The 18,749-nt window shown below is 46.7% G+C and overlaps 1 protein-coding gene across 7 annotated transcripts in view; it reads right to left on the bottom strand.

The window, feature by feature from the left end:
* GLT1D1 (glycosyltransferase 1 domain containing 1) overlaps positions 1-18,749 on the bottom strand; it is a 90,726-nt gene that overhangs the window by 25,226 nt on the left and 46,751 nt on the right. For 6 of the 7 annotated variants that reach the window (XR_012376978.1, XM_073888851.1, XM_073888848.1 and 3 more), the window contains 4 exons: positions 11,720-11,756; positions 10,105-10,161; positions 2,877-2,972; positions 2,250-2,299 (listed from right to left, as the gene is read on the bottom strand). Coding sequence is in view for 6 of the 7 variants with exons in the window: in XM_073888851.1 (XP_073744952.1) it covers positions 2,250-2,299; positions 2,877-2,972; positions 10,105-10,161; positions 11,720-11,756 (240 nt within the window). In the remaining variant the exon portion in view is untranslated. Of the gene's footprint in view, positions 1-161; positions 1,540-2,249; positions 2,300-2,876; positions 2,973-10,104; positions 10,162-11,719; positions 11,757-18,749 lie in introns of those variants that run through there. The other variant, XM_073888850.1, reaches the window with a different exon arrangement.

The following is an 18,749-nucleotide window of genomic DNA, read 5'->3' as shown; positions in this document are numbered from 1 at the left end:
CGTGGCTTCTGTCCTCAGGCCTGGGAAGGGTGCGACGCCACAATACCCAGACCGGACCGAGGTGTGGAAGACGCTGTCTCCCTTGGCACTGGAGGAGCCGCAGGTGGAACCCAGGGGGGCACGTCCGCAGCGGGGTGCATCTTCCTTCAAAAGTAGGCAAGCGCAGGTTAGAGGAAAGTGACGTGTTCCCATAGCAAGTGGTAGAAAAGCCTGCTTTCCTCTGGGACACGAGCACCAGCCCTCATTGTTCAGTAGAAACAACAAAGTAACAGCCGTCTCTCTCCTGGAGACTACGGCTGGAGAAGCCCTCAGCAAGCAGCGGCCGGGGACCCTCCCCGGCTGGCGACGGGCTGAAGGACGGGTCACAGGTGGATCCAGGGCCAGCCACCTGGGCCAGCCGCCCCGCCCCCTGGCCATTGCACCAGCGCCTCCCGGGTCACCATTCCCTGGGAAGGGGTTGCAGTCACGCGTTCCCTGCTTTCGGTGTGTTCCCGAGCCTCCCGGCAGGTTTCCTTACACAGAAATGGAAGCACAGAGCCAGGCGGAGGAAGCGGGTTGTCTTCAGCGCGGCACCGGTGCACGTTTCTGTCCACCAAGACTTCGTTTTGGGGTTTCTTGTGCCCGGACACGAACACTTTGTAACAACTGTTTCCCAAACTCTGGCCGTTTGCGTGCGTTTTCATAATCTCGTATCTGCGTACCATCTGTATGGCTGCTTACTTAATACTTTTTTGAAGCCAATTCAATTTATTTTTAAAGAAAATTTTCATAGTTGGAAAGCCAGCATCACGCGCCATAAACAGAACATCGTCATGTAAATGGAAATAAGAAACCACATCACTAAATTCTTTGTAAGCCTGAGGCCCTCTCTCTCAGGAAGGATTTCAGCATCAAACTCAAACTTTTTCTTTCAGTAACGCCCTTCAGACAGCAGGATGGGAACAGAATTAAAAATCGTCATCATCATAAACAACTCTGCCGCTACGGGACTTAACATAGAGCAGGGCACCGGGGGGCTGTCTTGTTGCCATCGGAAGACTGGTGCCGAGCGTGAGTGTGCGTGTAGTGTGCATATGCGTGTGCGGGCACGTGTGTGTACGTGCATGCTGAACCGAACATATGGATGGTCTATGGGGTGATACATTTTCCACGTGGCAGATTCGAGCCCTTGATAGTTTTATTAGGTTAGGTGGCTTTTTTCCAGGTAAACGTATTGTCTCCAAAATCTGAGAGTGTACAGAGACAAGTGTGTGTCCCCCACTGTGTGCTGTGCGTGTCCCCAGGGAGCTGGGAAACTCACAGGAGTGCGTGCAAAACAGGTAAGACTCCTCGTCGTGTGGGAATCCACTGGCTCAAGTTCTCAAGGGCACCCCTGATGAATAAAGTGGGTGACATGGCGAGGTCGCAAGCTCCACTATCCCGGTTTGGCGAACAGGACCAAGGAAGTGAGCGATGCGTTTCCCCAGGAGGTGCCCTCTGCCGCCCAGCACAGACACCCCCCGGAGGACGGGAGTTGCTCCTGCGATGTCCCACCCCATCCTGCAGGAAACACAAAGCCTGCTTCATTTTCCACACTGCTTGGAGTAAATCAAGGTTCATTCTCAAGAGACATCTCCACCCTGATTCTCCGAGTCCTGAGTGCTCAGCCTGCGTGTGGGACAGAGCTGCACGTGCTTGACCCCCATCACTGAGGGGACCAGCGACTCTCCTGGAGGCCGGTAGAATGAGACGCAGGGTCTCCAGGCTTTCCACTGGTAGGGGACGAGCATCTCCCTGTGCTTATAGATAGTTATTGCCCGCACCCCTTATTTCCCACACCCCTTATTTCCCATACCCCTTGGCTCCTAAAAGCAAGTCAACTAGCTGATCTGGTGCTCGGTTGAAGAAATAGCTCTGTGTTGGTTTGCCGTGCAGTTTAAAGGAGCTTCAGAGATAACGTGGACCACCTACAATGCATGCCTTCTGCACCAACTTAGACTAACATTCACATCACAGAACTTTCTCCTGATGTGACTCCTCTGCATTTCCATAAAAACCTACCCTTTGTAGCAATAAATTAGCTGTAAAGATTTACACAGCCTCGTCATCTTTAATCTTGGTTTTCATTTTTAAAAAGGCAGACTTCAGTTACTTAAACAGGAAAAAAATAGTTTGGTTAGAAGAGGAATGTCAACTAATTTTAGAAAATACATAAAAAGTATAAAGATGAAGAAAGAAATGAGAGTAAAGTTTGCGGCGCATCAACTTACTTCAGGACCCACGATCACCATGTAAACATTAGGCTCTTCTTGATGCCATTCTTGGGAAGAAAAAGAGAAAAAAAATTTTACTGGTTTTATGCCACAGATGGAAACATAATTAAGTTTAATGTTAATTACATGCTAATATAAATTATTTCATATCATTTTGTTCTCATTCATAACAAATTCTATGTATTTGAAATGTAAACATTGGACATCGTATGCTTATAAGTAAAATGCTTTTTCTAGAATGTTATGCGTTACCCAGATCTCTCCCGTACTGGACGACGAGAAGCAATGGCTCCACAAGCCAATATGGACTTTGGGGTAACTCAAGCAACACAGCAAATCTCGAAACGTGTCCTACAAACTGACGTGTGTAAAACGTTTCCAGATAAGATTATGTTATTCTTACAATTATTCACTGTTTTTGTGATTTCCTGAGACGCCGAGGGCACAGGAAAGTAGATGTGAATGAGGTCACTACCCAGCGCTCCTATTTTTCTGGTTGTTTCCAGAGGAACCACCTAGAATCAGTTCTGCTCATGTGGAAAGATGGAGACGGCAAAACTGAAAGTCCTACAGAGAGGAACGCTGAGAGCAGTCCCCAAACAGAATTCTGTAAACACAATGTACCTGAGAACGCGTCCACCAAGTAAAGAGGGTCCTTAACTTGTCTAAGTCCACACACCAGGAGAAAGATGTGTAAATTATCAGCATTTTGGTTAATCCCTGCAAGAGAAGAGTTCAGGTATTTTCAGTGGAGAGGAGGCAGCTGGATACCAGGGGAGCAAAGACCCCGAGACAGGAAGGTCAGGTGTGAGCCACAGGGCTCCGACCTCTGCCCCTGCCTCCCCGCAACCTTCACACAATTCACTGCGCGAATGGACTGCTCCTCCCGGTGGGTGAACCTGAGCTGAGTTTAGCCCAGTAACTGGACTGTACAGTGAGGAAGGGGCAGTTCTTACGGAAATGTGAGCCACGGGCCCTGGAAAATATTTGGGTACAATTCTGGTTAGAAGAGATTTTCTTCCTGCAAGTAGAGGGGCGCTTTATGTAGTAAGGTATTCCCGAGTCCGCATGTGTTCACTGAGGTGCACACACTGAGTGCGGACGTGCCCACGGGTACGTGAAATAAAGGGTTTAGGTCACACAGTGGCTCCCCTCAGTGAGAGGTGGAACAGCTTCTTGGCCCCTCGGCTCCAGGCCGGCCTGGTGGTTAGTGTCGGCCAACAGAGCCCAGTGGAAGGACAGCGAGTGACTTCCGAGTCCCGGCCGTGGGAAGCCCCGTGTCGCTGTCTGTCGCCCCCCAGAGCACCACCGCCCAGAGCACCAGGCCGGCTGCCTCCTTGAGGACGAGGCTCTGCAGGGAGAGGCCCGGCCGCCCCCGCCGGAGGAGGCCACACAGGAGTTGCAGGCCTAGGCCCACGCGAAGGGAGCGCGGACCCAGTAGCAGACAGGTGAGGCCCGCGGGAGCTGCCCCCCGGCCCGGGCCCAGCTGCCAGCCCACACGGTCACCGGAAACTGGGGGCTCTTTTAAGCCCCTTTACGTTGAGGGGGCTTGATGCGCAGCAACAGGCAAGTGATTCGATAGAAATTATCTGTATAATTAACACAAGCTAATCTAAGACTTCATCGTTTCCAGACGCATGCAATTGGGGATAAAATCTGACCTCATGCAGGTGAGGTTTTCCTTCACGCATGTTACTTCACCCATTCCTTACTGCAGAAGCTGTCAGTTTCTCGGTGCTTCTGTGAGCCTTGCACAGCAGGGTCATCAGAGTGACCGAGGGGACACACTGATGTCACGTCCACGAGACCACACACGCTGCGCACTGACCACGCGCGACCAGGTCTGAGACAGCGTCTGCTCACATGTTAAGGCTGGGGCGACCCCCTGAGAAGGGCCCTCAAAATGCCCCACGGTCTCTGCAGTAACCACTGACAGTTTCGCTGAGGTGCGGCATGTCTGTCAAGCATCGCCCCACTGTTCTGAGTACCCCGGGACTAACCCTAGGAATACAAAACTTACTCTTTGACCAAAAGTCTAAGCTAGAAGCTACGTGCAGAATTCGAATCCCAGATCAGAGGAATCTGAGGCCGGGAGACAAGCTATTCCCTTGAATGAATGATAATGTTGAAGAATTCCTTTAAGGAACAGGAAGGTCAGGTGTGAGACAGATAAATCCCTCCTTCCGAGACAAGAACCATGCGTGAAGCTGAAGCCAGAGAGTGAGTGTCTGATGAGGACAAAAATTAAAAGTGCCTTCACGAAAAATAGTTCTCAGTGACAACGGAAAGATAACAGAAGGACAAGGAGAAAGCCAGGGGACGCCCTCTTAACTACCGGAGGAAGCCTGAGCCCGGGCACAGGGCGCACGTGCACGAGAACTGCCGGTGAGGGAGGAGCTGACGTGCTGTGTCTGCACATGTGAGCCCCTGGTAGGGCCCACCATCACGGACGCCGCCATCACGACGACCCCGGGACATCTGCTCAAGTACGTAAGAAGAAGAGCAGAAGAAGGAAGGTAGAAGGGGACACACGAATGTACCCAAAAGGGGAGATCAGGAAACCTGTCGTGATGGATTGAAAAAAAAGGTACAATAGCAGAACACACACACAGAGATGGTAGCCAAAGCGAGCACTATTTTAGGAACCGATGTGCTGTCTTGGTAGAGAGACTCCATTTGCTTCTGTGTGACAGGCACAGATGTTGGAAACCTATTCTGTCCCCACGCTGTGATGCGTGGTTTGGGACACCCGTGGGCCTTCTGCCCCGGTGATGCTGGGTAAGTGAGCCTCCACCTAACCCTACCCCGTGGCCCCCAGGAAGCCAGCCTGGAGAAACAGGAAACCCACAACGTACAGCATTCTGTGACTCACGGTGAGGTACACGTACGGTACTGAAACCTTGGACACGAGATATATGTGTTTTTACGTACTCACGCAGCAACCCCCCAAGTTAGCCTCATTACACACGAGGAACTCTGATGTTTTCTATCTCATTTCAGTTTTTTAAAGTGCTGGTTCCTGGGGTACCTGGGTGGCTCAATCAGTTTAGCATCTGACGCTTTTTTTTTTTTTTAAGATTTTATTTATTTGACAGAGAGAGACACAGCGAGAGAGGGAACACAAGCAGGGGGAGTGGGAGAGGGAGAAGCAGGCTTCCCACCGAGCAGGGAGCCCGATGAGGGGCTCGATCCCAGGACCCTGGGATCATGACCTGAGCCGAAGGCAGACGCTTAACGACTGAGCCACCCAGTCGCCCCAAGCATCTGACTCTTGATCTCAGCTCAGGTTTTGACCTCAGGGTTGTGAGTTCAAGCCCCGCATCGGCCCCCACACTAAGCGTGGAGCCTCCTTAAAAAAATTTTAAAAATAAAAAAATGAAAGTGCTGGTCCCCAACTCACCCCCTGATTTTGAGAGCCCTGACTCACCAGACCCTGGAGGGGGACAGAGCTAACCTTCTGTTCTTTTGTCTTTGACCTCATCTTCTTCCTGGTTGGAGATTAAATGTCATGAGAACTTAGGAAATGAAATTAGCCCACGGCAGCACAAAGGACTAAATGCTTTGCCTTATTTTAGGATTTACAAGATTTAAAAAACAAAACGCAGAGACAGCGTTTGGGTTTGAGTAACTTCTGTGCGCCTCTCACCCACAGCAGTATTGTTGTCTAGAGACAAGGACTGGGAAGTCATGATTGAGAAAGCACGTGCCGCAGCCTGGCACGTGGAAGCCCCCACTCCACCTACGTGCCCGGCCGCGGCTGGGGGCACGGATGGTGGCCACTCTTTAATTTCAAAGTGGGTTTCATTTCTTCCTTTTGGCTCCAAACTTACTTTTCTTCCCGTTGTTTGTGAACATCCAGCTTGAACACGCGTCAGAGTCTGAACTCATCCCTCACAAAGGCACGGATTCACATCTGTCCTTTCGATTGCCACTTCCTGGAGAATGGTATTTTTATCTTCAAAACAGAGTGAGCCGCTCTCGCGGGCTGGCGCGGGATTGGTCCCCACGGGCTGAGCGCCCGCCGCGCTGCCCAGCCCTCTGCCCGACTCATCAGCGGGCTCCACGGCACTAACCGGACCCGCACGAAGCCACTTGCTCGCCCGTCTTCTGTTCTAGCTGCTCTGTTCATTTATTTCTTTTCCATGGGTTATTATAAGGAGAAAAGAATCCAAGGACTTCAGTTGAGCGCATTAGACGCAGTGAATTTTAGCCAGAAAATCTGATTTGGGGGCTGTGAAAATATCAAGGGATCTGGTAACATGAATTTTCCACATGAAAAACAAAAGGATTTCCCTAGGCACCGCCAAGGAGGAAAAATACTATCATCCGAGCTTGGCATATTCGAGTCTCCACGTAGAAATATAAATACAGTTTACAGAAGGAGAGCAAAGAACATTAAATAGACACGTTAACAATAGAAATACAAACAAAACAGACAATCAGGAAGGTATGGTCAAATTTAAGCATTCATAGTTTTTGGGTTTGGTGGCTTACAAAGAATCGCTGTTTTAGATGCATCGGTTATTGGCATTTATTTATTTATTTTTAAATATTTTATTTATTTATTAAGAGAGAGAGAGCACAAGCAGGGGGAGGAGACGGAGGGAGAAGTAGGCTCCCGCTGAGCAAGGAGCCTGATTTGGGACTCGATCCCAGGACGCTGGGATCACAACCTGAGCCAAAGGCAGCTGCTTAGCCATCTGAGCCACCCAGGTGCCCCAGTTATTGGCATTTAAAAGCAAAAATCACGCATCATTGAACCGTAGCAACATGCAAGTTGGACATGGAAATGCACAGAAAAACTCCAAGGTAACTGACTTGATGCCTACATGTATCTTCTGATCAGAATAACTATGTAAATATCACGTGAAAAATTATAACGATCCCACTTAGTGCCTTTAATCTACTTTGTTCTTTATTTTTCCCTAGCTGGTTCGTTGGAACATGAAATCTGGTTAGCATAAACATCGTTCGATGTTTTAAACTACAAAGATTTAGTAGTTTGTTAGCTGGGGCTTAGAAAGGAAACTGGATATTCTCAGAAGGACCTACAACACACTGTAAAGGAGGATGCATCATAAAACCCACACCGGAGACCCAAGAAGCAGACGGTAGCCCTTGGGGACTGATGCACACTGTTAAATGAGCCCTTCCCCACCCACTCCCCGGGATTGCAAGGTTAGCAGTTCATAAGAATTCAGGGGGTGAGTATCTGATCACTAGTAGTCTGCGTCGAATTCACCGGATCTTCTGTTTTCACTGTCTGAAGCTCAAAGTGCAAGTGACAAATCACAATCACGGCCCTGGAGGCCAGACTGAGATCGAGGGTGGGTGGGGAAGACAGTCCATCTCTGGAGTCTGAAAGACGACAAAGATGAACGGCCCCGCACATGAGAACAGACGCCTGGTCATAAAACCCAGAGACGCCAATTAATTCTGCCTCCACCAGACGCCAGGATCCAGCAGGGCCCGTGACCGTGACACCACCGCGCCTGCCTCTGCCGCGGGTCCCGGCCACGGTCACGGCTTCTAACTGCACGTGAAGTTGGAACTGCCGCCCGGCGGGTCTGAGGAGTCTTGCCCATCCCTCAGCTGTTCCGTTAATCACTCCATAGTAAGACCAATGAAACAATCCACCAGAGACTACAGGCTTGATGAAAAATCCCTCTCCTTTTGGAAATGATGACTGTTGGTCACAACCGCAGCGGCATCCCGTGATATATACAGAAGCTGAAATAACCTCCCAACAGGCGATTTACAGCAGGCTGGCTGGTTCTGAATAATGGCCCGCACTTCCTGGCGCGACAGAGCAGTGGGATGGCGGGGGTTCCTGTGACGTGGGGAGCAGCCCTGCTGCTGGCCTCGAGGCTGATGGATGCACTTGGAAAATGGTTTCTAATAAAAAGCTTGGAAATTTTCTTTTTCCAAGGGAACCTAATGCTGACATACAGTAGGCGGTGGGGGTTTCTTGTCTGAGAGAAGACAGGCTCGGAGGGTCTGCATGTTTGCTCGGACGGGGCCTGTGGTTTGCATTTTCGGCTCCTCTCTGAAGTTTACGTCAGGCTTGTAACGTCAGACCCCCCTTGTACCCCTACAGCACCCTTGCACCGTCAACTTTTGCGAGAAGCGGTACAGGTTAAAACAGATGAGTTCTTAAACTTTACATTGCATTTGTTGAGTCAATGTTAGCTGCTCCCACACCTTCCACAGAATTACTGGGTTGGTCGGCCTGTAGGGCAATGACAGTCCCCAGAGCATACACTTATGGGCCTCATGGGTGGACAAAAAAACTCCCTATATTTAAAGATATTATACAACAAAATTTTGTTTAAAAGTCGTGACTGCACTTAGATCATACCATATATGGAAAATACGAAGGCTAGATTCTGTTGGCCACACTGTGTGTAGGGAAAATGGCATAGCATCGCTGATGGACATGCTCACTGATGCTACCTTTCCAGGAGACATTACGCGTGACGCACAAAAGCTCTGATTACGTGCATCATCTAACCCAGAGGTTCTGGTTTTAGGTGTTCCAAAGAAAACAATTGGGCAAATGTATGAAGATTGAAATCCTAGCACCTCCATCACTGTATATCAAAATGTTTAAAAAGGGATTGGTCAAATAAGTTTGTAGAACTCAAAATAATACTACAAAGGAATTGAAACTCATGCTGTAATTAGAATTAAATAAGTTTATAAGATTTCAGGATATAATGTCAAAAATCAATTACTTTTGTATACTAGCAACAAACAATTCAAAAATAAAATTTAAAAAACCTCTTGAGTAGCATCAAAACTAATAAAATCCTTGAGAATCATTTTTCTTTTTTAAAAGATCTTATTTGTTTGACACACAGAGAGAGCACAGGCAGGGGGAGCAGCAGAGGGAGAGGGAGAAGCAGGCTCCCCACTGAGCAAGGAGCCCGATGCGGGACTCGATCCCAGGACCCTGAGATCATGACCTGAGCCAAAGACAGATGCTTAACAGACTGAGACACCCAGGCGCCTCAATAATGTTCTTTTTTAAAAAACCATAAGGACCTGTCAAAATTATTAGGAAGGTAAATGACACTTAAAAAAGTGGACAGATCATGTTCATGGACCTTAAGACAAATTAATTTTAAGGTATCCATTCTCCCTAAATCAATCTATAGATCAACGCATGGGATTTTATTAGAGATTGACAAGGTGAGTGGAAATGTATACGGATATGCAAAAAACCCAGATTAGCTGAAACAATTGTGAAGCAGAGTTGTGGACTCACACCACCTGATTTCTTGACATTCTATAAACCTGCAGCAGGTTTCAGGGAATGATACTAGCACAAGGTTCGGAAAGAAAGGGATTTTGATCCCTATCTCATATCACAGGCAAAAATTAATTTCAGATGGGTTATAATCTGAAGGAAAGAGCGAAAACACTAAAACTTCTGGAGGAAAAGAAATGGAAAATATTTTTGTGAACTTTGAGCAGGCAAAGGTTTCTTGATCAGGGCTCAGACAGTGCTGACCACTAACGAAAAATGGATAAACTAGAAGAAAATGGAAAGGTGAAGCAGAGGACACAGGAGAAATTATTCACATATGGATACACGTACCTCACAGACGAGTTGGACCCAGAATGGGTTAAAAGTCCTCCTCCAGACCCGCTCTTCGTCCCATTCTCCCAAAGAAGAGGACACTCAGGAACAGAGAGAAGTCAGGCGTGTCCTGACCGCAGTTCCCGATCCTCGCTCCCCTTGTTCCGTTGGAGAACCTCCCTTCCAAAGCCACGTGAGCACCCCATGTACCTGACACCACTGGACAGGATGAGCCCTGGTCAAAACCTTGTGAGAAGACCCATCTCTCACCTGAACGGTGAAGGAAGGTGTTCCAGTTGAAGGCAGCGTTTGGTACTGTCACAACTCCTGCGTCGAAGGAAAGAGAGAGAGAGAGTCCACGTTGATGAGATGCAGCCAGCTAGCTTGTGTCGACATTCAGATAATGGTCTCCTACTTGGTTCTTACAAAGAACTCAGAGTTCTGAGCGCCTTGTGAACACCTGTTCATCCCTCCTGCACGGGAGGCTCAAAGCGAGCCCATGGGTCCCCAGTGAGGAAAGGTAACCCCTTGGACCTCGCCATCCGTCGCGGGGTGGGACAGCCTCCAGGTGGAGGAAACATGAGTCTCTAACAAAGGCCTGCAAGCAACAGCTTTACATCGCAGCCCCATGTATGAATTGCATCTCTGTTTAAAATTCCTAATCCCGGTCCTCTCCACATCACACATGATTGCCTGCTATCTGTGGTACCTCCTCCAACAGATTTGTTTAAAATTCTCTGAACTGAACATTTAAGATGTAGGAAATTCAAGGCATCATTTAACAGCTTATCCTGATAACAGGAAACATCCGTGAGGTTTTAGGCCACGTAAATTAAGTCATGTAAGCCTCTCTGCAATGTCCCTTTGAAAAGATCACCCTCTCCACCGAACGACACAGATGCTCACTTTCATACTACTTAGCAAGTGTGCGCTGCACGTCCGCCCTGGGCACAGACCCTAGGGGGGTGCAGACCACACACTCCTGGGACCCCTTAAAGCCCTGCTAGGCACACTGACTCCCCCAGTTTATCCAGCTGAAAACTGAGGTTCACACAGGTTACATGGTGTTCACGGCCACTCAGGGTGTAGGTGGTAGAGGCTGCGTGTGAGCCTGTGTTTGCCTGGTGTGCCCGCGTGTTCCTCCACTATAGATCCGGCCAAGACAGGCCCGCACCTGCCCTGACACTTAGAGACACCTTTTATATATACAGACTCGGTGCATCTTTTTTAAAATGGGTGTTCCAAGAAAGGGCTTATTTGGTAAGTGATTCTTCTGCTAAAAATATCACTGAAAGCACTGGAGAATGCATACCCGTGATAATGCACGGTGCAGCTGAGGCAGGACTCGGGGGTCTGTGCCCCTCTGGGCTTCGGCACCTGCGCTGACCCGAGCTTGCAGTGGGTTACGTGCTCCACTTTGCAACGGCTTCTTCCCATGATTCCTATTGTTTAAACAAGAATACAGTGGTTCCCTCACTGCGTTCAGATGCTGAGTGTTTCCCAAAAGGCTGTGGAGGCCACCGTCAGGGAGGGACTGCCTGCCTGACGGCAGGAAGGGGTGAGGTTGGAGCAGAAGGGCTCCTTTTCGCCCTCAGTTCAACTAAAACCAAGAAGCTCAGCTTTCTCCTTTTGTAAACATACCCCTGAGAGAGCACATTGTCCTTCTACTGGTCGAAATTGTTAAAGGACCTGCATTTTAAATTGTTCTTTTATAATGTTGTTGTATTTGTCCTTTATCTTCACATTAGGAAATAAAAGGCACATCCATTCTACTAATTATTAATAGGTAAATCTAAGGCACCATATTATTTCATCCACAAACACGTCAGTACATGTCTCTAAAAAGATTCATCTTTTAAGAATACGTAAATTTTAAAATTCTTACCTTGACTCTGGACGTAGATCTTACCCCTGGCATGCGGCTTTTGAAAAGAAAGGAGAAAGGGAAAGAGTAAACTGGATAGTCCATTACAACTGCTTTTTAGAAATAAGGCCATAAGACCATCGCTTTGGAACACGTCACAAAGCATCATCCACACAGCTGTTCATACACTAGTTACTTTCTAAGAGCAGAGAGTTCCTTCCCTTTTATTGGGGGGTAGCCCCTTAAAAACACGGCATCTTCAAGGTAAGCACAAAAGAGGAGCTCCCTTAGATGAGGCGTTATGCATGACGATGACTGTATGCCTACTACATTAGTAGGAAGTTACGGAAGCTCAGACAGTGAACATGCCGATGGCAGAGCCCGTGGGGAGCCTGTCGTGTGTGGAAGCTGGAGGCAGGCGTTCGGGAACCCTGGTTTGGGGACACAAGTCCTTGAATGGAAGGAGTACACTACCCAGCCCCCAAAACGTGGGGAAGACATGGGGAGGGGGAGGGAGGCTGGGAGGAGAGGGAAGGGGCCGGGAGGTGCGTCATCCCGCCATGTTCAGGGCAGAGGGCTGCGACTCCCTACACAGACAGGACTCCGTTTGCTTTGTTTCTGTCCTTCCTGTTACGTTCTGCATCTGAGACCTCTAACGCCTGGACCACCCTCCTCAGCTCGCCACGCAGCGGGGATGCGCCCCCTTTTAAAATGCCCTTAAAATAGTAAGCCTTAAAAAAAAATGTTTAAAAAATTCTCCTCCTTACTAGTGAAAAAAATGTTAATTTTAATGGAAAAAATGGCTGATAGCAACAATTTGAAATTAGAAACTGAAGTCCAGAGCCCTAACCTACTCCTTTTGTGTAATTATAATTTCACTGGAAAGCTGAAGAGACTTTTATTGGTGCGCAGAGGAGGTTAGGCCTGCTGCTTCTTCAAGCAGCCCTGAGAAAGGGATGCTAACACACTGGCAAAAACATGTCAGCCTGGTATTTAAACTTTAAAGGGAATACCAGCGTTTGACAAAAACAGATTCAATATAATTCTACATAGATTTGATTAATTAAGGGAAGGCAAAATAGGGCTTTTGCCTTTGCCTCTCTGTTTCCATTAGAGATATGCTCCATCGGCAATTAGAAATGCATAAACCCACAGTGCTCCCTTCAAGAAAATTCCTTCTGAAACAAACAAAAATAATTAAACTGGCATCCCAACTCCATAAGCAGAATGAATGGACTCTATGTAGAAATTTCTGGATTTATCTGCTGGTCTTTACATATCTTTGAGCACTATTTCTCTTAAATCTGCTCAAACCATAAGAAAATAAATATCAAGTCCTATATGGACATTTAAAACGTTATGAATGATATTTTAAGATCTTATCCTTGTAAGTCAAGAAAATAGTTACAATATAAAAAATATCTGGACTGGTTTATTTTTAATCTTTATAATAAAAGAAATCTGGCAAAAGCCAACTGGCTTGTATTGATTTTGAAAAGCATTATCTATATTAAAATGCTCTAAATACAAATTAGCTTTCTTTGCTCAATATTTATTGTTGTTTCTCTTGCCTTGAAATAATAGAAGAGTCAAAATTCTTGTACATCACTTCCCTTGCAAGATTAGCTCATTGATGCAGAAAATGAAAAAGGCTCTGTGTGTGTGTGTGTGTGTGTGTGTGTAGGGGGGTGGGGAGGGAGTATGCTCCATGGTGTCTATGAGAAACCATTACTAAATTTGGCCCATTACTAGATATAAAAAGCCAGTGTCCTGTTGGATAGATACTTATAAATACACATGACCTTCTAACAGACCCAAACGCTAATTCATGCCTTTTTATAATGGAGTAACAGAGAGCAACAACAAATAGATACCCCATTTTTAAAATTTACATAACCTTCTGAAATTCAGCTCTCCATAAGTAGAAACCACAGTAAACGTTATTTTTGAAATATACATACAATCGCAGGGTGTGTGGGTGACAAATATTAATTTTTATTTTGAAATAACAATGCAGTTTCTGACAGTGGCTTTGTTAAAAGACATTTTTAAAAGAGCTACAAATTGCTTTAGAACAATCATGGCTCGAAGGTGGAAAGCTCTCAAAATATACCTATGTCAAAAAAACGCACCGGAATTGGGGTCTTTTCAGGGGATGTGGTTCTCTTCCTTCTCCCTCCACCCTCTTCCCTTAGAAGTTGGTTTTTAAGCACGGAAAGAAAATAAAAGAGAAAAGAAAAACACATGAATGGGATGAGGAGTGTCTCCGAAGACTGGATCGGGATCCGGTCCTGTGGAATCCAAAGCTGGCTGGCAATGCAAGAAATAGGAATGCCAGGAGGAAAACCGGAGGGAGGCTTTTTTTTTTTTTTAAGAAACAGTTACATCTATGGAGTAAATAACTGGGGATTATTGATGTTATTCAAAAGCTCCCCCCGCCGTTCTGTGCCTTGGTGATTTGATGAATTCGAAGCAATTCTGATCATCCCAGATGTCTGAGCCCCCAGGTCATGAGCTCATGAAGGGGGGCGGGGGTCTGGGCTCTGGAACTGATGAGTTTTTCATCCTTAGAATGACACTACAACTTTTCAATTCCCAGGGATCTCATTTGGGGAAGAAAAATGCAAAGAACATTTCCAGTTCCATCAAGAACTCTCGGAGGAAAGCCAATCTTAACAGAAGTTATTAAAAATGATTAGCTTCCTAGGGTACGATCAGTCCCTGGAGTTTCTCCTACAGAGTATTTGCGGGGAGGGCCGCAGACAAAGAGGGCATCTAAGGATGAACCCCCTGAGATGCAGGGTTTTAGGTTTCCAAAGTTCGGGGGAAACCATAACAAAGCTGTGGTCTGTGGGTTCCTGCTGCTGCCAGCCTGATTTTCAGAGATCGTCAGGTACAGGGCAACGGGCCATGCAGAAGGAAGGGGTAAGGCGTTCACAGGACAACATGCGCTCGGTACACAGAGTTCAGCGATCAGTGGACGCGCAGCTCATTGCGAGAGGCAGGCGCTAACACCTGCGTCGGCTCTGGGAGCTCACCATGTGATAGCCCGTGAGATCTGTCTTGCTTTCTGCATTTTAATTTCCAAAAGAATATTGATGAGCACATGCACACACTGAAAGTAAAAGTCCACTATGGCCTCACACAAAACTGCTTCAAGAAAGTTATTTTTCTTTAACGGGTGCCGAGGTGAGGCACAACACTGGTTCCCCAGAAGGTGGGGAGGCACCGTCTCCAAACTATGCAACATAAATAAATAAATAAAATCTCCAAAAAGTAATGACACCAGGAGGCTTAGCTCAGCGCAAACCTCGGCAAAGAGTACAGATGGGCCATTCTGCTTATATCCTCGTGCTTTCTCGAATTTGATAACCTCTTCAAGCAACATTTACTCAAACTCAAGATGTTTAAAAAACCAGCTAGCTCATAAATAAATATTTGAATTTGGGGAAAGTCCTGTTAGCAGAGTACTTCTTGGAAAAAGCTGGTCGACAGTGCAGTTGAATTTTCTGGAGGCCTATGGGGGTTTGAACCCAATGGAGACCTAGTAAACCCAAGATCTTTGCTTCTGTGGAGAGAAAAGCCTTCCGTTACGACACATACCTAACTTGCTTTACTTTTCTTTTTCCTTCCTTGTTAAATAGTCAAATTTTCTGATGAAAGTCTGGTGAATTCAGAGAAAGAAACCTTAACTTCTAACACAGATTTGCATGCTGAATGTCTGTTACGTACCATCATAAGAAACCAACACTCCGTATAGACCAGCTTTACATTTCCATAAGGCATACATCAAAGTTAGCAGTGGGTAGTGAATCAAATTCCTAAAAATGCCAAATCAAGGTTATAATTTCACAAACCAACAGAGCAGTGTTTTCCCAAAACACGACCAGTGTTGAACTTGTGTGATAAATATTAACGATGCAGCACGCAGACCTGGTGAAGAACCACCGGGACTGCACCCTTCACAAAATAGGTACGACATCACATTAAGGTTGATATAAACAACACTAAAAAAATAACGGCAAGCCCAAACAACGGCATTTCAAATTCAAACAGACAACATAAAGCCATCCTTATTGAAATCCAATCAAACTAATTTGTGTCATCAGCCAGAGATAGGTAGGGGATCATAAACAGCCTCCAGAGTAGTGCCCGGCTTTCTGAGAGGGCTGAAAGGAACCCGGGGATGACACAGTACCCCTTCTGGGGACATTTCTTTTAAGATGTCTCTCACGGCCTGATGCTGTGTGAGCACGTGTCTGAGCAATCTTGAAAGAGGTCATCCCCCACTTGTATGTGCAGAGCTGGGCTGACCAATGCGGCAGCCTCCAGCCACACCAGGGCTGGTCTGAAAGGAGATGTGTCCTCAGTGCAAAAGTACACTAGATTTTGAAGACTTCATGCAAAAAAAAACAAAACAAAAAACAAAAAAAAACTATCTCATTTGTCATTTTTATATTGATCACATGTTGAAATAATAAGATTCTGGATATAGACAGTGTGCAATAAAGAACTTGGCCTTTGGGGGGCGGAGCAAGATGGCGGAGGAGTAGGAGTCCTGGATTTCGTCTGGTCTCAGGAATTCAGCTGAATAGGGATCAAACCATTCTGAACACCTACGAACTCAACAGGAGATCGAACAGGAGAGTAGCAGCAACTCTCTGAACAGAGAAGCGACCACTCACTGGAAGGTAGGGCGTGCGGAGAAGTGAATCCGAGGCGATATTCGGGAGGATAGACGGCGGGGGAGGGGGCCTCCGTCGGCCGCTTCTGGCAAGTGCTAGAGCCGCGGAGCACAAAATCGGACCTTTTAGAAGTCGGCTCCGCTGAGGGACGTCGCTCCAGTGGCTAAGTGGGGGGTGGAACCCTCCCGGGACAGTGTGGTCTCAGGACCCTTGGGGTCACAGAGAGACCGGGGGTGCCTGAGTGCGGCAGAGCTCCCAGGTATCGGAGCGGGGAAGCCGGCTGCAGAGACGGAGCCGAGGCGCGGGCTCTCAGCTCGGGGTGGCCATAAACTGTGATCTGCGGCCCAGTCGGGCCACTGCGTCTCCAGCAGCGACCCAACAAGCAGCAGATCCGGGGAGACTCCCCTTCCTTCCCGGGGAGGAGCAGCGCGGGAGCGCACCGCAGGGATCTGCTGGGTTTGGAGACTCCACACGGGGTCGGGTGCCAGAGATAGAAACGCTCGGTCACAGGCCGGGTGAGCACGGAGTGCGGCCGGAGACCGGGGACACGGGAGTGACTGCTTTTCTCTGGGGGCGCACTGAGGAGCGGGGCCCCGAGTTCTCAGCTCCTCCGGGCGGAGATTGGGAGGTCACCATTTTCACCCTGGTCCTCCAAGGCTGTACCGAGAGCTTGCAGGGAACAAAAGCTCCTGAGAGCAAACCGGAGCAGCTTGATTAGCCCGGACCGACAAGGGCGGGGCAATTCCGCCTCCGACAAAGGCATTTGGGAACCACGGCAACAGGCCCCTCCCCCAGAAGATCAGCACGAACAGCCAGCAAGCGAAGACCAAGTTTACCGATCAAGGAGAACGGGAGAACTCCAGCGCTAGGGGAATACTGCACACACAATTCATGGCTTTTTTACCATGATTCATTAGTTTTTCAAAGATAATTGTTTTAACTCTTTTATTTTTGAATTTTTCTTTTTCCCTTTTTCAACCAACATCTTATCAATCCCTTTTTTTAAAAAAAAACTTTTATTTTTCGTTTTTAGAGTCATATTTTATCCCTTCATAGTAGTTACCCTTATTTTTGGCATATATATATAAGTTGTTCTCTCTTTAAAATTTTGAGATACAGTTTCTTCTAACAGATCAAAATATACCCTAAATCACTAGTGTATGGCTTTGTTCTAGTCTCCTGCCGGATCATATTCTCTCCCTTTTTTTTTTAAATCTTCTTTCTTTTTTCAAACAACTTATCTTATCAACTCCTTTTATAAAATCTTTTATAATTTTCATCTTTACAGTCATCATCCATCCCTTCATTGTATCAACCCTTATTTTGTACATATATAAGTCTTTCTTCCTTTAAAATTTTAGGAGGCACTTTCTTCTAACAGACCAAAATACGCCCAAAATCCAGTGTGTGGCACTGATCTATGCACTAGCCTGATCATATTTGATCATATTCTGTTTTTTTGTTTTGCTCTGTTTTTGTTTGTTTTTATCTTTTTCTTGTTTTTTTCCTCTTTCTTTTTTCTTTCTTTCCCTTTCTTTTCCCCTGGTTTCAGGTCTTTTCTGATTTGTATACAGTATATTTGCTGCGGACGTTGTTAACCTGTTAGCATTTTGTTCTCTCATTCATCTATTCTGCTCTGGACAAAATGACAAGACGAAAAAAAATCACCTCAGCAAAAAGAACAAGAGGTAGTACCATCAGCCAGGGACCTACTCAATACGGACATTAGTACGATGTTGGACCTAGAGTTCAGAATCGTGACTTTAAAGATACTAGCTGGGCTTGAAAAAAGCGTGGAAGTTATTAGAGAAACCCCTTCCGGAGAAATAAAAGAACTAAAATCTAACCAAGTCGAAATCAAAAAGGCTATTAATGAGGTGCAATCAAAAATGGGGGCACTAACTGCTAGGATAAATGAGGCAGAAGAGAGAATCAGCGATATAGAAGACCAAATGATGGAAAATAAAGAGGCTGAGAAAAAGAGAAACAACTACAGGATCACGAGGGCAGAATTCGAGAGATAAGTGATACGATAAGACGAAACAACATTAGAATAATTGGGATCCCAGAAGAAGAAGAAAGAGAGAGAGAGGGGCAGAAGGTATATTGGAGCAAATTATAGCAGAGAACTTCCCTAATGTGGGGAAGGAAACAGGCATCAAAATCCAGGAGGCACAGAGAACCCCTCTCAAAATCAATAATAATAGGTCAACACCCCGACATCTAATAGTAAAACTTACGAGTCTCAGAGACAAAGAGAAAATCCTGAAAGCAGCTCGGGAGAAGAGATATGTAACCTACAATGGTAGAAACATTAGATTGGCAACAGACCTATCCACAGAGACCTGGCAGGCCAGAAAGGACTG

The sequence above is a fragment of the Callorhinus ursinus genome, unplaced genomic scaffold, assembly GCF_003265705.2.
Source record: "Callorhinus ursinus isolate GAN/ISIS: 27379988/994484 unplaced genomic scaffold, GSC_fseal_2.0 scaffold97, whole genome shotgun sequence".
In the NCBI taxonomy this organism is placed as follows: Eukaryota; Metazoa; Chordata; class Mammalia; order Carnivora; family Otariidae; genus Callorhinus; species Callorhinus ursinus.
This window is presented reverse-complemented; position numbering and strand designations above follow the sequence as displayed.